This window comes from Bos grunniens, chromosome 13, assembly GCF_055505025.1.
Source record: "Bos grunniens cultivar Pamir isolate PY7600 chromosome 13, Bosgru_T2T1.0, whole genome shotgun sequence".
NCBI classification, from domain to species: Eukaryota; Metazoa; Chordata; class Mammalia; order Artiodactyla; family Bovidae; genus Bos; species Bos grunniens.
Window position 1 is genome coordinate 66,387,953 of NC_141177.1, and position 18,528 is coordinate 66,406,480.

General features: G+C 48.6%; 1 protein-coding gene across 8 annotated transcripts in view; it reads left to right on the forward strand.

The window, feature by feature from the left end:
- The window catches only part of FBH1 (F-box DNA helicase 1), a 37,312-nt gene extending 20,534 nt beyond the window's left edge, over positions 1–16,778 (forward strand). For 4 of the 8 annotated variants that reach the window (XM_086334778.1, XM_086334775.1, XM_086334777.1 and 1 more), the window contains exons 11-21: positions 53–140; positions 223–309; positions 1,109–1,245; positions 8,085–8,184; positions 8,273–8,394; positions 8,815–8,890; positions 9,480–9,677; positions 10,161–10,286; positions 12,436–12,542; positions 15,706–15,837; positions 16,322–16,778. In XM_086334778.1, coding sequence (XP_086190904.1) covers positions 53–140; positions 223–309; positions 1,109–1,245; positions 8,085–8,184; positions 8,273–8,394; positions 8,815–8,890; positions 9,480–9,677; positions 10,161–10,286; positions 12,436–12,542; positions 15,706–15,837; positions 16,322–16,492 — 1,344 coding nt within the window. In that variant the 3' untranslated portion in view covers positions 16,493–16,778. Of the gene's footprint in view, positions 1–52; positions 141–222; positions 310–1,108; positions 1,246–7,507; positions 8,185–8,272; positions 8,395–8,814; positions 8,891–9,479; positions 9,678–10,160; positions 10,287–12,435; positions 12,543–15,705; positions 15,838–16,321 lie in introns of those variants that run through there. The other 4 variants (XM_086334776.1, XM_086334773.1, XR_015139832.1 and 1 more) reach the window with 3 other exon arrangements.
- Positions 16,779–18,528: the final 1,750 nt, after the last annotated feature.

Sequence of the window (18,528 nt, forward strand, 5' to 3'; positions counted from 1 at the left end):
CCCCATATTTCTGGGCCCTGACCTTGGCGTCACCGTGTCACTTGCTTTCTAGAACGGAGTCCTCGAAGCGAGCCGGCTTTGGGACAACATGCGAAAGTTGGGCGAGTGCAGGGAGGAGGCTTACCATATGACGCACGATGGTACGCATGGGCCTGTCCTGACCCCTGACCCCACATGGACCCACCTCACCCCGTGTTCTGACCCTTCTGCCCCTTCTCCTAGGCTACTTGAAACTCTGGCAGCTCAGCAAGCCCCTGCTGGCCTCTTTTGATGCCATCTTTGTGGACGAGGCCCAGGACTGCACCCCAGGTGATAAAGCATTCGGGACACCAGTAGTTTCAAACACATAGAAACTGCATCACGCATGTGTCAGAGGACATATATGCAGTGAGTCCGTGGTTCTTAATCTGTAGTAGGAGAAGGGGTGTCTGATGCTTAGTCACTCTGAAATCCTTTACTCTTTGATTCCAGATTTCAACAGTCTCTGCCCTCACCTCCACCCAAAGGAGACTTATTTTTCTCTAAATATTTTGCTTGGGTTATTCTTAAAATATTGGCTGAGCCTAAGTCATCACATTATTAGGACAAAGACTCACGCCGAAGGGAAAAGGTAGTCAATTCAGAATGAACAAGGTTTTTTTTTTTCTAGTGGCTGATAGAAAATAATGTGACTTGGTAGGTTATCCTTAGGCCCCAAGTTATTATATTAAAGAGGATAATTTGCATCATTTTATATTTGCCTCTGTGATTTCTTAGACACAGTCGCATGTTCAGGAGTAAAAATAATCTGCATTCACAGGATTAGAAACTGTCTGTTATAAGCTTGTTTCTTCAGGACTTCTGGATGGTTCGTGGTTAGGACACTGCAGGGGACGCGGGTTCAATTCCTGGTCAGGAACTGAGATCTCACATGCCTCGCAGCATGTCCAGAAATAAATACATGAATGAAAATTGTTTCCTTGGACTGAGTGCATGTGCCCTGCAGGGAAGGATGCCTTGCCACCCAGTGTGCAAGTGTTCTCGCCCTCTGCTGTCTTCCGTTTGGTTTCTTTTTGCTGTGTGGGTGGGCCTTGCATCAGAGCGCTTACTTGCCCCTTCTGGATTGCAGCCATCATGAACATCGTTCTGTCTCAGCCCTGTGGGAAGATCTTCGTGGGAGACCCCCACCAGCAGATCTACACCTTCCGCGGCGCCGTGAATGCTCTGTTCACGGTCCCTCACACACACGTCTTCTATCTCACACAGGTAAGACTCTTCTTTGCTTCCCAGCCCCCAGACGCATGTACACACACACACACACAACACATACACAAGCCTGTGTGGGGCTCCCCACCCCGGTTTTCCAGTGCTGCCTGTGTGCCGGGCCCTGTGCAAGGTTTTGCCTGAGCTCACAGCGTGCAGCAAATCCACGCCTCTTAAGTAGGGGCTCTCCGTGGTTCTCGGGGGTCTGCAGAGTCAGAACGGTTTTCAAAATAGTCACTTGCCTTTTGCGCCTTGTTGACATTTGCACTGACGATGCAGAGCCTGTAGTGAGCCGTGGCCTCAGTGCCAGCCCGCCCTTGTAGTCTCTATTCTTCAATGCAAGGCGCTCACTAAGAGCATCCCTGATAGCAGAGGGAAAAAAGTCTCTGTCCTGCAGACCCTGAGCCCATCTCTCCAGCAGTCCGTGTGCAGAATGGGAAGGAGAGGGACAGCCTCCTGCCCCTGCAGTGTGCCGGCCGCTCTCTCACCTGGGGCACTTCTGTGACTGTGCTGTGAGCTCCACCGGCTGCTGCTTCCTTTTGTACTTGAATGAACAGTCGACAGACCAACTCTGGTTGTTCAGACTTGGGGATTTGGCATTTTCTCAAGAATGAATGCGATAAGCCATGTCTTCAAGGGGAACAGCTAACAAATGTTCATTGCCAAAAAAGTCTTGCTTTCAAGTGAAATCCAGATTTTGAAAAATTGGTTTCCAGCACGAGCACAGCAACTCTTGGAGCCTTGATTGCCCGGAAAGGCTCTTAAATACTCCACTGTTTTCTGCAACCATCTGTGTGAAGCCGTCACACCAAGCTGGACACCCACAGAGCCCCAAGAATCGGCTCTCCTAAGCTGGGAACTAAAGACATTTGCAAAAATGTAAAAGCAGTGCCACTCTTGTCTCTAAAATATTTTTTTGGAGGGGAGGAGACTACAGTTTTTGAGAAATGTGTTCTTTGTGTTTTCATGTAATGAGATTATTGTTAAATTAACTAAAATTGCTAACGTGGTAATTGTAGATAGATAAAACTCACATAAATACAAGCTTCCTTGGGTCCTCACTAGTTTTCTGAAGCATGAGGAAGTCCTGAGACGGAAATCTGTGGGAACCACTGGTTTTAGGGAGCTCCCAGTTAGGGAGCGTGCGCGGTGCCGGCACACACGGACGTCATCCGCACCGTGCATTCTGCTCCAGGGAGCCCTGGGCCCCAGTCTGTGACGCTGTTCCCCAGGCTTTCTCTTACCGTTTGCTCTAGCGATCTAGGACGACGTCAGCGCAGAGGAATTTTTTTTAATGGATGTTTTTAGTTTCAGATTTTAGCGATCTAGGACGACATCAGCGCAGAGGAATTTTTTTTAATGGACGTTTTTGGTTTCAGATTTAGAAAAAAGTCAAGAAGACAGTACGGACAGTTCTTAAACATGCTGCACTCAGCGTCCTCCAGTATTCAGGTGATGAGTTTGCCACAATTAATGTGTCAGTGTGGGCACATTATTATCAACTAAAGTCCGCAGTTTATTCAGATTCCCTGGTTCTTACCAAATGTCCTTTTCCTGTTCCAGACTTTTATTCAGATGACCCCACTGCATTTAGTTGTCAAGTCTTTTAGGCTCCTGTTGACTATGCTCTGTGGTTTCTCCAGCTTGCCTTGGTCCTGGTGACCTTGAAGGGCACCATTTAGGTGTCTTGTCACATGCCCCTCTGATGGCATTTGTCTGGTGGTTACACTGATATTTGGGTCCATACCATCAACATGATTTACAATTGATGATGTTGTCTTGGTGCCCTGGCTGAGCTGGGGTGCGGCAAGTGATTCTACTGTGACGTGACCCCCCCCACCCACCCTCACCTCTGTCTCCCCTTTCCACACTGTGTGCCCTGAAAGGAAGTCATGGCTCACAGCCCTCAGTTAAGAACAAGAGTTGGAATATCCACATAGATTGTTTGGAATTCTTCTGTGAAGGAGATACTTTGTCTTCTCTTCAGTTTATTTATTTATTCATTTATTTGTTTGTATCAGCATGGACTTGTGGATCTTGATAATGTGGGGATGGCTCACTTAGAATAGGAAACATCAAGATGATGGAGTAGAGAACGCCATGAACAGTATGAAAAGGTAAAAAGATATGACACCGAAAGATGAACTCCCCAGATCAGTAGGTGCCCAATATGCTGCTGGAGAAGAGTGGAGAAATAGCTCCAGAAGGATTGAAGAAACTGAGCCGAAGTGGAAACAGCACCCAATTTTGGATGTATCTGTTGGTGAAAGTAAATTCCTATGCTGTAAAGAACAATACTGCATAGGAACCTGGAATGTTAGGTCCATGAATCAAGGTAAATTGGAAGTGGTTAAACAGGAGATGGCAAGAGAAGACATTGACATTTTAGGAATCAGTGAACTAAAATGGACTGGAATGGGCAAATTTAATTCAGATGACCACTATATCTACTGCTGTGGACAAGAATCCCTTAGAAGAATGGGAGTAGCCCTCTTGGTCAATAAAAGAGTCTGAAATGCAGTACTTGGGTACAATTTCAAAAACGACAGAATGATCTCTGTTCATTACCAAGGCAAACCATTCAGTATCATAGTAATCCAAGTCTCTGCTCCAACCACTAATGCCAAAGAAGCTAAAGTTGACCGGTTCTATGAAAACCTTCTAGAACACACTAAAAAAAGATGTCCTTTTTATCATAGGGGTGAGTAAAATTCACTCAGTCATGTGCGACTTTGCAACCCCATGGAATATACAGTCCATGGAATTCTTCAGGCCAGAATACTGGAGTGGGTAGCCTTTCCCTTCTCCAAGGGATCTTCCCAACCCAGGGATCTAATCCAGGTCTCCCACATTGCAGGCAGATTCTTTACCAGTTGAGCCACTAGGGAAGCCCAAAAATACCAGCGTGGGCTATCTCTTCTCCAGCGGATCTTCCTGACTCAGGAATCAAACCGGTTCACCTGCATTGCAGACAGATTCTTTACCAACTGAGCTTTCAGGGAAGCCTCATCATTGGGGACTGTAATGCAAAGGTAGGAAATCAAAAGATACGTGGAGTAAATGGAAAGTTTGCCTTGAGTACAAAATGAAGCAGGTCGAAGGCAAACAGAGTTTTGCCAAGAGAATGCACCCTAGCAAACACCCTCTTCCAACAGCGCAAGAGACAACTCTACACATGGACATGACCAGATGGTCAGTACCAAAATCAGGTTGTGTTCTTTGCAGGCAAAGATGGAGAAGCTCTATAGATGCTCTATATAGAAGAGAAGTTCTATATAGATGGAGAAGCTCTCAGCAAAAATAAGACTGGGAGCTGACTGTGGCTCAGATCATCAACTCCTATTGCAAAATTCAGACTTAAACAAAGTAGGGAAAACCACTAGGTCATTCAGGTATGTGGAGAAGGCAATGGCAACCCACTCGAGTACTCTTGCCTGGGCAGTCCCATGGATGGAGGAGCCTGGTGGGCTGCAGTCCATGGGGTCGCTACGAGTTAGACATGACTGAGCGACTTCACTTTCGCTTTTCACTTTCATGCATTGGAGAAGGAAATGGCAACCCATGCCAGTGTTCTTGCCTGGAGAGTCCCAAGGATGGCAGAGCCTGGTGGGCTGCTGTCTATGGGGTCGCACAGAGACACAACTGAAGTGATTTAGCAGCAGCATTCAGGTATGACCTAAATAAAATCCTTTACAATTATACAGTGGAAGTGACAAATAGATTCAAGGGATTGAATCTGATAAAACTATGGATGGAGGTTCATTGCATTGTACAGGAGGCGGTGATCAAAACCATCCCTAAGAAAGAGAAATGCAAAAAGGCAAAATGGTTGTCTAAGGAGGCCTTACACATAGCTGAGAAAAGAAGAGAAGCGAAAGGCAAAGGAAAAAAGGAACGATATATCCATCTGAATGCAGAGTTCTGAAGAATAGCAAGGAGGGACAAGAAAGCCTCAGTGAACAGTGTAAAGAAATAGAGGAAAACAGTGGAATGGGAAAGACTGGAGATCTTTTCAAGAAAATTAGAGATGCCAAGGGAACATTTCATGCAAAGATGGGCTCGATAAAGGACAGAAATGGTATGGACCTAACAGAAGCAGAAGAGATTAAGAAGAGCAAGAATATACAGAACTATACAAGAAAGATCTTAATGACCCAGGTAACCATGGTGATGTGATCACTCACCTAGAGCCAGACATCCTGGAGTGCGAAGTCAAGTGGGCCTTAGGAAACATCACTACAAACAAAGCTAGTGGAGGTGATGGAATTCCAGCTGAGCTATTTCAAATCCTAAAAGATAATGCTGTGAAAGTGCTGCACTCAGTATGCCAGCAAATTTGGAAAATTCAGCAGTGGCCACAGGACTGGAAAAAATCAAGTTTTCATTCCAATCCCAAAGAAAGCCAATGCCAAAGAATGTTTAAACTGCTGCACAATTGCACTCATCTCATATGCTAGCAAAGGAATGTTCAAAGTCCTGCAAGTTAGGCTTCAACGGTATGTGAACTGAGAACTTCCAGATGTTTAAGCTGGATTTAGAAAAGGCAGAGGAACCAGAGATCAAATTGCCAACATCCTATGATTGTTGGATCATAGAAAAAGCAAGAGAATTACAGAAAAACATCTGCTTCTGCGTCATTGACTATGCTAAAGCCTTTGACTGTGTGAATCACAATAAATTTGTGTGGAAAATTCATTAAACAGTGGGAATATCAGACCACCTTACTCCCCTCCTGTGAAACCTGTATGCAAGTCAAGAAGCAACGGTTAGAACCAGACATGGAACAACAGACTGGTTCCAAATCAGGAAAGGAGTACATCAAGGCTGTATATTGTCACCCTGCTTATTTAACTTACGTGCTGAGTACATTATGAAAAATGCTGAGCTGGATGAAACACAAGCTAAGATTGCTGGGAGAAATATCAATAACCTCAGATATGCAGATGACACCACCATTATGGCAGAAAGCGAAGAACTAAAGAGTCCTTTGATGAAAATGAAAGAGGAGAGTGAAAAACCTGGCTTAAAACTCAACATTCAAAAAACAAAGATCGTGGCATCTGATCCCATCACTTCATGGCAGCTAGATGGGGAAACAATGACAGACTTTATTTTCTTGGGCTCCAGGATCACTGCAAATGGTGACTGCAACCATGAAATTAAAAGACACTTGCTCCTTTGAAGAAAAGCTATGACCAACCTAGACAGCATGTTAAAAAGCAGAAACATTACTTTGCTGCCAAAGGTCTATCTAGTCAAAGCTATGGTTTTTCCAGTAGTCATGTATGGATGTGAGAGTTTGACTATGAAGAAAGGTGAACTCCAAAGAATTGATGCTTTTGAACCGTGGTGTTGGAGAAGACTCTTGAGAGTCCCTTGAACTGCAAGGAGATCAAACCAGTCCATCCTAGAGGAAATCAGTCCTGAATATTCATTGGAAGGACTGATGCTGAAGCTGAAACTCCAATACTTTGGCTACCTGGTGGGAAGAGCTGACTCACTGGAAAAGACCCTGATGCTGGGAAAGATTGAAGACGGGAGGGGAAGGAGACAACAGAGGATGAGATGGTTAGAAGGCATCACCAACTTAATGGACATGAGTTTGAGCAAACTCCGGGAGACGGTGAAGGACAGGGAAGCCTGGTGTATGCATTCCATGGGGTCGCAAAGAGTCGGACACGACTGATCAACTCTGAACAGCACCACTTAGAATAGTTCTGTAGCAGCAAAGTACTACTTGTTGAAAATCTCCCTCTCCTTCAACTGTGTTCTTGCTGGTCACCCAAATATATAGTACTTCTTTACCTCAAATTATAAATGGGTGGGAAAAGGCAGTAAACACCATGAGTTTGGGCAAAAGCACTGACTTTCCAGCTGCAGAGGTCAAGGAATTGGTGCGTTGGGCGCTGCTTTGAGGGTAGGAAATTATTTTGCCACATGCAGTGGGCGGGGATGGGGAGGGGGCAGGAAATGCTCAGGACTTTGTGATCTTTCTCACGGCTTGTTAAGTAGAGCAGTGGTTTTATTTATTTGTTTTTTCCCGATAAACATTGTGCTCAGTACAGTAAGGAATAGCTGTGGGTAATGCTGTGTGTTGTAATGTCCACTCTCATCTCATCTGTGGCCAAGCATTGCAGAAGCAGTGCCTTCCTCAGTGGGGCAGTGGCTTTACATTGGTGTTGAAGGAGCCTCAGGGGGCAGGGAGTTGCACCCTCTCCCCTTGGTCTTCTGTGTGTAATTTATGTAATTTATGCTTCTTCTTCAGATGGTGTTTGGAAAGAATGAGGGATTTGCTTAAAAGGAAAGTCTGCTGCTGGTCTCAGGAAACAAAGGAGCTGAGAGGGTCCTGAAAGTCCATACCCCACCTTTTTCTTCGTGGGTTGTTCTTCCTGTTTGCGGCGAGGCACAGGGCTTTATGAAAGTGTGTGGCAGAGGATTCATCTGGCAGAGAGAAGGGGCAGGGGAGAAGGGTTGGAGGCCAAGCAGGTGAGACATGAGGTGGGGGTTTCTGAGCTATGCTGGGAGCAGCAATAAGAGAGTGTAAAAAATGTGGTGGAAAGATTGTCAGTTTGGATTCAGGGGCAAGAGATAAAGACAGATAGGTCAGTCTCAGGTTTCAAGAAAGAAAATTCTGTTTTGAAAACTTAGAATAGTGATGTCTGCCACTGAGGCTCCTGTTCCACGTGAGTGGCTGTGCAGTAGGGAATTTCCAAGGACCCTCTCAAGGTTGGACAAGCCAGGGATGCGCAGCACGGTTTGCAGAGGCCAGGCCTCGGTGGTGACGGCAGTGTGTTCTCATTCTTTGGTGGATGCTGACACCATCTGTTCTGTTCTTCTCCCAGAGTTTCCGGTTCGGTGTAGAGATAGCCTACGTAGGAGCTACCATCTTGGATGTCTGCAAGCGAGTGAGAAGGAAGACATTGGTTGGAGGCAACCATCAGAGTAAGGCTGCAGTTCCTCGTATTTGTTACACAGATTAGCTTCCCTCGTTGCCTGGATCGGCCCCAGAGTTTGTGCTCTCTCCCTCAAGGTGGCATCCGGGGTGACTCAAAGGGGCAGGTGGCTCTTCTGTCCCGCACCAACGCCAATGTGTTTGACGAGGCTGTCCGGGTCACAGAGGGAGAGGTGCCTGCCCGGATTCACTTGATTGGGGTAGGAGTGCATGTCTGTCCTCTGCTCTCACTCGGAAACCTCACCCACACACAGAGCCGATGAAAGTGCCCCTCGCTCAGACTCATCCTGCACACAGGAGTTGGGGTAACTGTCCTGCGTCTGCGCTGGGAGACACTCCCTCCAGCTGCTCTGCTCCAGCGAGTCCTGTAAAGTAAGGCCCAGCAAGGACCGCGGACCTTTTCCCCTGCTCTCTAGAAAAAACTCCATGCTCTTCTCGCCTGTGTGCATACACAAAAGCTCACCGCATTTGTGCTCTGGGTGCAGTTTGGGAGTCTGTTCCAAAAAGCCAGCTCATTTCAAAATCCCACCTGTACATCCTCTTTACATTGTCTTGTTAACAACAGTAATGAAAACAAAAAACGAAAAGAAGCCCAAAGTTTCACCAGCAAACTTTTTCAGGGGATTAAATCGTTTGGATTGGACAGAATCATTGATATTTGGACACTTCTCCAGCCAGAGGAAGAACGGAAGAAACGTGAGTACTGCCTGGCCGTGTGGGGCAGCCACAGGCAGCCTGGTGTCGGGCGGGAGGTGGACGGGCGTGTTGAGTCGCTTGTTGTCCGCCCTGGAGGAGCCGATATGCTGCTTCTGGCAGCGGCACAGTTCCTGAGGCCACCTGTTCTCAGAGGCGGTGACAGCTCTTTCCAGGCCCTGTTCTCGGGAGTCTAGATCTCTCTCTCACACACTGGCCCCGCGGCCATCATCCTCACCCTCTTTCTGTTCCGTCTGCCTGAGGACCTCACACGTGGTGACTTCTACCTGGGCCCTGTGCGATCGTTTCTAACACTTCCATAGCACACTTGCTTTTTCATTACCGCATTGTTTCAAATCCCCGACGAGCAGGGATCTCAAGGGCAGAGCTCTTGACCCCAAACTTGATGCACAGGCCACTGTGCTAACTCACCCCGAGGCCCAGGGCAGGTCGTTGGTGCCGTCGGGCCTGGAACCAGGTCTCCAGCTCTGAGACCATTCATTTGTCTCATGGTCTGTTAGGAATGTGGAACTGCCACCACCGAGCATGGGTGCAGCTGTGTCCCCCTGACCCACACGCATGTTCCCTCTAGGAAACCTCATCATTAAGGACAAGTTCATCAGGAGGTGGGCGCACAAAGAAGGTTTCAGTGGCTTCAAGCGGTACGTGACCGCAGCTGAGGACAAGGAGCTGGAAGCCAAGATTGCGGTCGTGGAGAAGTACAACATCCGCATTCCAGAGCTGGTGGCGAGGATAGAGCGGTGCCACATAGAGGACTTGGACTTTGCAGGTGAGGACATGGGGCAGGGGCGGCCTCTGGGGCTCTTGCCAGCGTGGACTTCACTTTCTGGGGCAACCACACCAGCGAGGGGAGCCGGGCTGCCTTCCTCCCGCCCCTCCTCTCTTTCTGCTCTACTTCCAGCGGGAAGAAGGGGCTCCTGAGCCCCAGCTCTGCCAGCCACCGCGTGAGCCTGGGCAAGCTCCCGCCCTCCCCTGGGCCTGTGTCCCCTCGTGTGCAGGCAGTGGGTGGCAGGTGGCAGCCGTGAGCTCTGGGCCAGACTCTGCCGTGTACTCAGCCCCTGCAGTGGGCTTCTCATCCCCCTCACCTGTTTACTGTCTCCCTCCCTCCCTTTTTTTTTTTCAAGCTGAGGTTCCCTTTTCTGCAGAGCTGCACCCAGGCAAGAAAACGCAGTTAGGGCAGCATACACTTTTCTCCCCTCCCCTGTCTCCCCCTGCCTGCCCTGGCTGACGGTCGGCTGTGTTTCTGCTGCAGAGTACATCTTGGGCACCGTGCACAAGGCCAAGGGCCTGGAGTTTGACACCGTGCACGTCCTGGACGATTTTGTGAAAGTGCCCTGTGCCAGGCACAACCTCGCACAGCTGCCCCACTTCAGAGTCGGTGAGCACACGGAGTCCTCATTGTGGGGCTGCCTTGCTTTTTCCTGGATGGTGTGGCCTCTTGGAAGGATCCTCCTAGAACAGAAAGGTCCTCCTGGTCCTCAATTTATTATTCTTAGACTGTGGTTTTTAGAAAAACTGAGCTTCCAGGGTCTACTTCCGTCAGGCTTCTCCAGGGGCAGGTGGGCTTATCGCGTCTTGGTATTTCCCCATCAGACAGAAGCTGTAAATCATCGTTTACCTACCTACCAGGGTGTTCTTCCTGTAATTTTTTTTTTTTTTTTTATTAAAGAGGCCTGAGAATCTTAAAAGGCATCAGTGTACACTATCATTGGCTTCTTTTGTATCAGTTTATACTTGAGGCTACCTGTTAAACTCTAAGCATTGGTGCTGTTTGTTTGGGGTTTAAGTCTTAGAATGAAACCATTTGAAGTCTTCCTATAAACAGACAAAATGTCTCTCTTAGTCATGGAGTCAAAATTTGGGTCATAGCCTGCATGGGCAAGCCCCAAATAGAAATACTAAAAATTCCTTATCTCTGACAAATATATTCCTAAAACAAGAGGAAGACATAGTGTTGAACATATGTTGCTGTGGAGCAGGGAGACGCAGTAGCCACAGAGAGATACCAGCTGCTCTGTCTTGAGGAAGTGAAGTTTATTGAATAATGTAATAGAGTGTGGCCACATGCAGCCCTTAGCACAAGACTGTCACTGTGCGTTAGGATTACGGCCAGACTGTTAGCAGTCCTGCTCTCTCATTGGTTGGTGCCAAAGGGGCCCCTCCCACAGGCAGCCGGCTGTCAGGGAGCGACTTTTAGCGGTCCATTCAGCCAGCTGTCAGTGGAGTGGTGGTCATCAGGAGAGTGAGGTAAGAGGCGGAGCCTGGCTTTCTCCCTGGGGCCCTTCAGCTCACCCATCCCTGGGCCAGCACGTGAGCCAGGGACCCAGGGAACAGGCTGGGGGCCTTGTCCTGCAGGGCTCCAGAGCCTTCACCAGGACTGCACCATGGCTGGGCGCATGCCTTGAGGTGGTGACCCGGTCCCTGATCCCCGCCTCTGAGACTTCACGGCAGCGGCTGTCTGCATGTGTCACCGTCTGTGGGGCCTGCCCCCACCATACTGGCAGCCTGCAGAGCCTGAGGGCCGTTAGGGCCTGGGTGCCCGGCTCCCTCAGTGATGACAGCCGCACGGGGTCTGGAGGCCTGGCCCTGAGGGAGCCACCAGATGAGATCTGCCTCCCCTCAGCCAGGACCCGAACTCAGTGAGTGACGGTTGTGCCTGGGGACTGTGTCCTTTCTTGTCAGAACAGAGCATAATGTTCACTTGGTGGAGGTTTATAGGAGCATGGTTCCCTGACCGTGACCTGATCTCAGGAACACAGGCTCTGCCACCAAGATGTTTGCAACAACTCGCTCATTCCTCCCTCCCCTTCCCTAGAAAAGGGCTTTGCTGAGAGCTCTCGGGGAGCTTGGGCTGTTTAGGGCACAAGCCATCCAATTCCTTGCAAACCCTGCATTAAACTCTTCTCTGCTCCAAAGTTCAGTGTTGTGGTGTTTGGCCTCATCCTGTGCCCACCCTTCTAGGGCGGATGGCACAGCTCCTCTTGTGTTCCCAGACCCCCGACGCCTTGTGGAGGGCTCCTGTGTGCAGGCACTGACAGGGCAGAAACCGTGCAAGCCCATCCAGACTGGCTGAGGGAGAGGGAAGGCGTTTGGAGGGAAGAGCATAGCCCCCGAGACAGGAGCCTCAGGCGCCCTGGGTCCCTTGTGTGGCTGTGGCTGAGGTCTGTCTGTCCAGGGACTTCACCTCCATCAGCCTGATTTCTGCCAGCCTCCTGGTTGCCAGGATGATGCTCCAGGCACGTCACTGCTGACCATGCACCAGGTGCTGGGTGACCAGTGAACAAGCCCCCAGGACTTGCCAGAGGCAGCACAAACAAGAGCTCAAGGTCCTGTGTCCCTTGTCTTGTAAGGGTTGTTTGTTCCTGGAGTTGGTGTTGGTAGGAAAGCTTCATTTATGAAGCCAGCAGATCTTTAGGGATTTTTGTGGGGTGGGTGGGGAGTAGTAAATGTTTAGATCAGGACATAAATTTTTGTAAGCAGGCTTGTGTGTTGATATATTTTTTTTTTTTTCCCTTTTCTTTCTTTAGAGTCGTTTTCTGAGGATGAGTGGAATTTACTGTATGTAGCAGTAACTCGTGCCAAAAAGCGGCTCATCATGACCAGATCTCTGGAGAACATTTTGACTTTGGCTGGGGTAAGCACAGACAGTTGTTTGCTGACTCCTGGTTTATAGATAAGCCTGGCTTTTCTTAGTCTCTAAACCAGTACCCCAGAGAGTGAAGTAGGAGAGTAAATCTTATGTACAAATTCTCTACCTGTTGTGTGAGTTTCTGCATGAACTTTGATCTTATGTATTCTTAGAACCTGCAGCAGCATTTTCTTGTAGAACCTGCGTTACGGTAGTGGTTAGATCTGTAACAGAAGCAAATTATCACATTGGCAGTTGATAACAGATAGCTTGTAGAGTAGTGATACCATTTCACAACATGGGTTATATGAGGAAATCTGAGACATTTTAATGTTGAGACAATGATATATTGCAGTCCTACATCTGCGTATGTTTGGAGTCCATGTCTCTGAAACACCAGGGACTTTTCTTTCATATCCACAGCCCCCGTTATTGTCTCATAAAATTTATGGTGATTCCACATGGCCTCTACCACCCGATCCATAATCATACTTTTATGATTATCTCGGAAATGTCTTTTTATAGTTGATTTGTTCAGATCAGGACCCAGACAGACGTTTGGTTATTAGGTCTCTTAAATTTCTTTATTTAGAGCAGCCCAGGACCCCTCCCCCATCCCTGACACTTCTGACTGTTTGTGGAAACTGCATCAGTTGTTCCCCAGAGCGTCCCCTCTTTTCCGTTTGTCCTGCAGTCGCCTGCCCTGGGTTGCCATCACAGGAAATCACCTGAGGGGCGTGACTGGGCTGGGGTCTAACTGTTCTGGCAGGAACCCTCCACGGTGCGCGGGCAGCAGGCTTCACTCTGTGCTGTGTCCCGTCAGGAGGCAGCGGTTTCAGATTCTCTCCCTCTTAGTGATACTCAGGCTGTTCACCTCTTTAGCAGACAGAGCTAGGAAATCCATATTTTTGACACTGATCATTTCAACCCCAGTCTTTAATTTAAGCTTCTTGTTGAATGCAGCACAGATATATAAAATAGACACGCAGGCACAACGGGCAGAGGTGGGCTGCCCTCTGTCTGCACCGTCGGGAGCGGGTGGCCAGCTACGCTTACAACCCTCGTCACTTGTGGTTCTCCAGCCCAGTCCTTTAAGGATTTTTACGTCTTTACACATTACACAGTTTACTTTCTTTTACATTTGAATCTTTTCTCTTACACTGAAACTCTTGGTTCAGAACCGTATTTATTAATTGCTTATTTATATTATTCTGGGTGTCAAATTTTTCAAGTAGTACCAATATTACTGTTGACAGAATACTGTGTGGAATTAAAGATTTCCTAACAGGTCTGTCTGTTAATATTCCACTGAAGATGTGTAGTCAGAGTACAGTGTTTTGAAGTACCATGCTTGAAATGAGTCTTTTCCCCTCTGTGTGACTTGATCATCAGTTTAAGCACAGGTAGACATATTTGTTTATCTGCAGCCCCTACAAGGATTGCTGTCCTTCTTCATTATCTTTTTTGAATGTATAAAGCTTATATTTCTGAAATCAGAACTTTGTAACAGGTGTCCTTTGAGAAGTCTTGTTCCCTCCCTATCTCCTGTAGACTTTCTCTCCTTCCATCATTGATAGCTAGTTTTTAAAAATTAGTTTTTGATATTTTTTTTGCAGATATTGACAAATATGTATAGATGTATTTTTCTATTTTCCTTTTCCATGAAAGGTAGCATTCTATAATATTCTATACCTCACTTTTTATCAGTTTCTAAAGCTTTTTCTCCTCCTTTTTATAGCTGAGTAGTATTCACTGCATCCATCTGACATGACTTATATAGTTCCTCACCCATGGATATTGGCTTTTTTCCAGTCTTTTGCATTTAATACTTTTGCCACCATGCATGATCTTAGGCACAAGTCATTTTCTGTTTTAGTTAATGCATCTTGGGGATACAATTCTACAGTCATACTTTCTGGGTAAAGGATAATGAATGTATCACTTTTCTAGGTTTTGCCATATTCATCACGGGAATTGTATGTCTTGGAGTCCCACAAGTTTTGTGTTAGAGTCTCACAGACTTTTTAAAGCTAACTGGAAGTATGTCAGTTGCTCATGCACACATTTTGTGGGAGAAATGAGCTTTCTCCAAGGAGAAAAGAACACAGACTCTGCAGAAGTGCTTCCTTCTCACTAAGGCTGGTTAGGAGACACCTGTTGGTCCAGGGGCTAGCACGGCCCATTTGTGTGACCAGATGATTCTTAGTCTGAAGGGCCTTGCATGAGGGGAGGACTTCTGCTTTTTCTCTGTTGTGGCTTATGACTCCATCTGGGAACATCCTGTTTCAGACGTGGTGAGGTCCACCCTGGTCAGCAGTTAGTTGTTCGTACACACTGGCAGGAACATGAGCATTTGTATATTTTCTGTTCTTTCCTGTAGCAGGTAGGCAGACCCTGAAAGACAGAAAAACCACATAAATCAGAACCGTAGACCTGGATTTTGAAAAAAAAAAACAAATTGGATAAATAGCTAGTTGTAATTCAGAAAAACCCATGAAATCATCCTTGTTTTGTCGGCAAGCGTTGGAGGTCTTTCTGGTGTGCCAGCCCAGATTGCCCTCTGCCGCGGCGGCAGACCAGACCCTGGTGCCTGTTCTCAGGCGTCTCCCATCTGGGAGGGCGCTGGCATTTGACGCAGCGTCCACTGCGTGCAGACGATGCGCGCCTGGCACACACTCTCGTGCATCTTATCCAACAGCCAGCTGACCTGGGTGCTGGGTCTGTGCCTTTTGCAGGTAGAGCAGCAGAGCTCAGAGCTCGCTCACGGGAACAGCCAGGGGCTCGGGGAAATGGGCATGCACAGGTGTTTGAAGCTCACTGGGCTGTGAAGAGAACATGCAGATCATGTTTAATGTCACAGAGGCAGGTCAGCCTCAGATAAAATCCAGAAGTAGTCCTAAAATATTACAGCCGATAGTGTCACATGTTTGTCCATTAAACGTTTTTTTTTAAACCAGTCATTTTAGTAAGAATGCAGCTGGACAGGGTCCCGCTGTGCGTGTTCTTTTGGAATTGGTGTTACGTGCAGGGAAAAGGCAGAGAAACAACGGAAGCCGCTGTGGTCCGTGCTTTTCTTATCTTGGGACTCATATGATGTCCTAGAGTGTTGGACGTCCAGGTAGAAAATTGCAGAGGCGCTGCAGCAACACCCTTGTTCTCTCCTTCCCAGGAATACTTCTTGCAGGCGGAGCTGACGAGTAACGTGCTGAAGACAGGCGTGGTGCGCTGCTGCGTGGGCCAGTGCAGCAACGCCATCCCTGTGGACGCCGCGCTCACCATGCGCAAGCTGCCCATCACTTACGTACGTGTCTCGGCCGCTGCCGCTGCCCTTCCCAGAGTTTAGCTCAGTCATCCAAGCTTTATTGCCAGGCAGCCATGAGCCTGTCCGGGCCATGGGTGAGGGAGGTGAAGGGGAAGCTTGTCTGATCCTTCCATGAGGAGGTCTGGAGGTGCCCTGTGGACCTCAGCGTCACAGACGCTGGACCCCGTGGGCCCAGGCCAGGTGGCAGTCTGGGAGGCAGGCTGGTGCAGACGCTCAAGTGAGGACTGTTTCCTGGGGGCCCAGCTAGCTTTTTCCTGGCTTTTTCATCTCGTGCCTTATTACGCCCTGGGAACTTGATAAAGCAGAGTCCACCCTGGATGCTTTGCTGGGGGAGGTGTGACCTCAGGGCCACACGGCAGGTCTGAAAGCATCGGAGTCTGATGGAGGGGGGTCACACTTGGTGGTGGAAAACGTTTGTCCTCCAACTGTCCCCCTCCCCTCCTTTCCTTACCCCGCCCTGCAGAGCAACAGGAAGGAGAACAAGGGTGGGTACCTGTGCCACTCATGTGTGGAGCAGCGCATCGGGCCGCTGGCCTTCCTGACCGCCTCCCCCGAGCAGGTGCGCGCCATGGTCCGCACGGTGGAGAATGTCGTACTGCCCCGGCATGAGGCCCTGCTCTTCCTTGTCTTCTGAGCGCTGGGATGCCCGGGGGGCTCCTGCCCCTGCAGACAGCGGCGTGGGGGGCTCCCTCCCTGAAGCCAGAGTCGCTCACAGAGCATTTTCCAAGGATGATGACGGCGGCCAAAGTTGGACCTGCTTTGTCTTCACCCCTGGAGGTAGCCAGACCCTGCCGCCCCTCCTCCACGTCAGTGGGCCAGGAACACGGGGGATGGTCTTTTGATAAAAACAAAACAAAACATTTTATGTATTTAAACTTTTATTACAAGGTCTCAATTAAACAGGCATTGTAGCACTGGCATTCCACTGTGTGAGGCCCCTGCCTTCACCCCCGCTGTTTCTGGACTTTCTCCGTTTCTCCACTTACTGTTGTCAAAGCTCTGTGACTGTTCATATCACACACTGAACAGAGTAGGAGGCTTTATGTCCAGGGGCAGCTGACACATCAGAAAGGAGATTTTTCATGCTCTGGGGAGGCGTGCACATGTGAGACCCAGGGTGCGCCCTTTCATCGTGGGGCTCACAGCCTGAACGGGGAGGCACATGACACACAAGTGCACAGCGACTGTAGCTAGACGTCTCGCGTCCCTGCAGGCAGAGCAGAAGGCCAGAGCCCGAGAGCGGGGCGAGGCCGGCCAGCCACCACGCGGGGACACAGGCAGCTGGTTCCTGGTTGGGTGCTGGGGGAGTCAGTAACGCAGCTGTTCTCACAGAGGTGTGGCTTAGCCACACGTGGACCCGGTGTTTGCACGTTTTCGCCATGCAGCACATCAGGGATGCAGACGGCAGGTGGGGCACTGCCGGAGCTCCCCGGCTCTGGTGTCTGAGCCCAGGCCGCTAAGTGGGGAGCAGGCTTCCCGCCTCATGCGGCTCCCCTCGTCTCGCCCACATCGGGCCTCTGGTGGAGCTTGGCGAGCGAGCAGGCCGGTGAGGAAAGCAAGGGTGCTGGCGGACAGGGCGGCTGTGTGAAGAGGGTGTGGGCTGCGTTAACATCTGCACAGGGAGGAGCATTCACGCGGTGGGCCCTGAGCACGGCTGGGGCGGGCTTCCTCACCCCTCTGCCGTGCTCCTGGCCCAGCCTCGCTTGGTGCTCCTGGATCACTCGGAACAAAGCAGCGAGTGGGAGGGAGTGGTTTGGATTTGCAGGGCACAATGTTCAGAGTCTTTCAGTAGAAGGGTTTGGGGAGGGGATGGCTAGAGAGGGCCCCACGAACACGTTTTCTGGAAGTCTGTTTTGCTCACTGGAGAGGAGGGTGCTTGCGATTGTTGGAGGAGTATATCCTAGGCCTCCACTGAGCACCTCTTGGGCAGGCCCGACCATGGGTGTCTGGAATCACATGCAGTCCTGACACAGAGAGGGCAGTCAGGACTGTGATGCCGTGTGGGGGTTTAAAGGTGGGCGTCCAGAGCTGGAGCCGCACTGCTGCCCTGGGGCCAAAGAGGCGCCCATCAGAGTAGAGGGTGGGGGACCACCAGAATGGGTGGTGCTGGAGCTGTGTTTAATGTTGGAGTGAATGGCTAGCTGCCCACTAAAGAAGGGGAGAAGCTTCTGGAAAGAAGGAGCAACGTGAAGGGCAAGCGTGTTTGTGGTCATGGTGCCACAGTAAACACCAGTGTTAGGATTTTGGTACTTATTTAAAAAATAATAGGATCCAGGAATTGATACTGGTACTTTATTTTTTAAGTGTCATATAAGAATTTCTAAAATGTCAGTAAAATCAAATAGTTGGTGTGTTTCAAATAGAAAAATAATTTTTAAATACACAGTAAAAATAGAAATGTTATTTATTTTAGTTTCTTAAGGAAATCAGTAATCAGTTTATTAAGATAGAAATTCCTATATAGAATTTATAGTTTTGTTAAATATACTTATAAAGTTAATTATATTCTATTTATTTTTATTACAGATTTTTTTATTGAAGTGTAGTTGATTTACAATATTATGTTAGTTTCAGGTGTACAACATAATTAATATTTTTATAGATTACACTCCATTTAAAGTTATTAAAAATGGTTATATTTCCCTGTGCTGTACAATATATCTTTGTTGC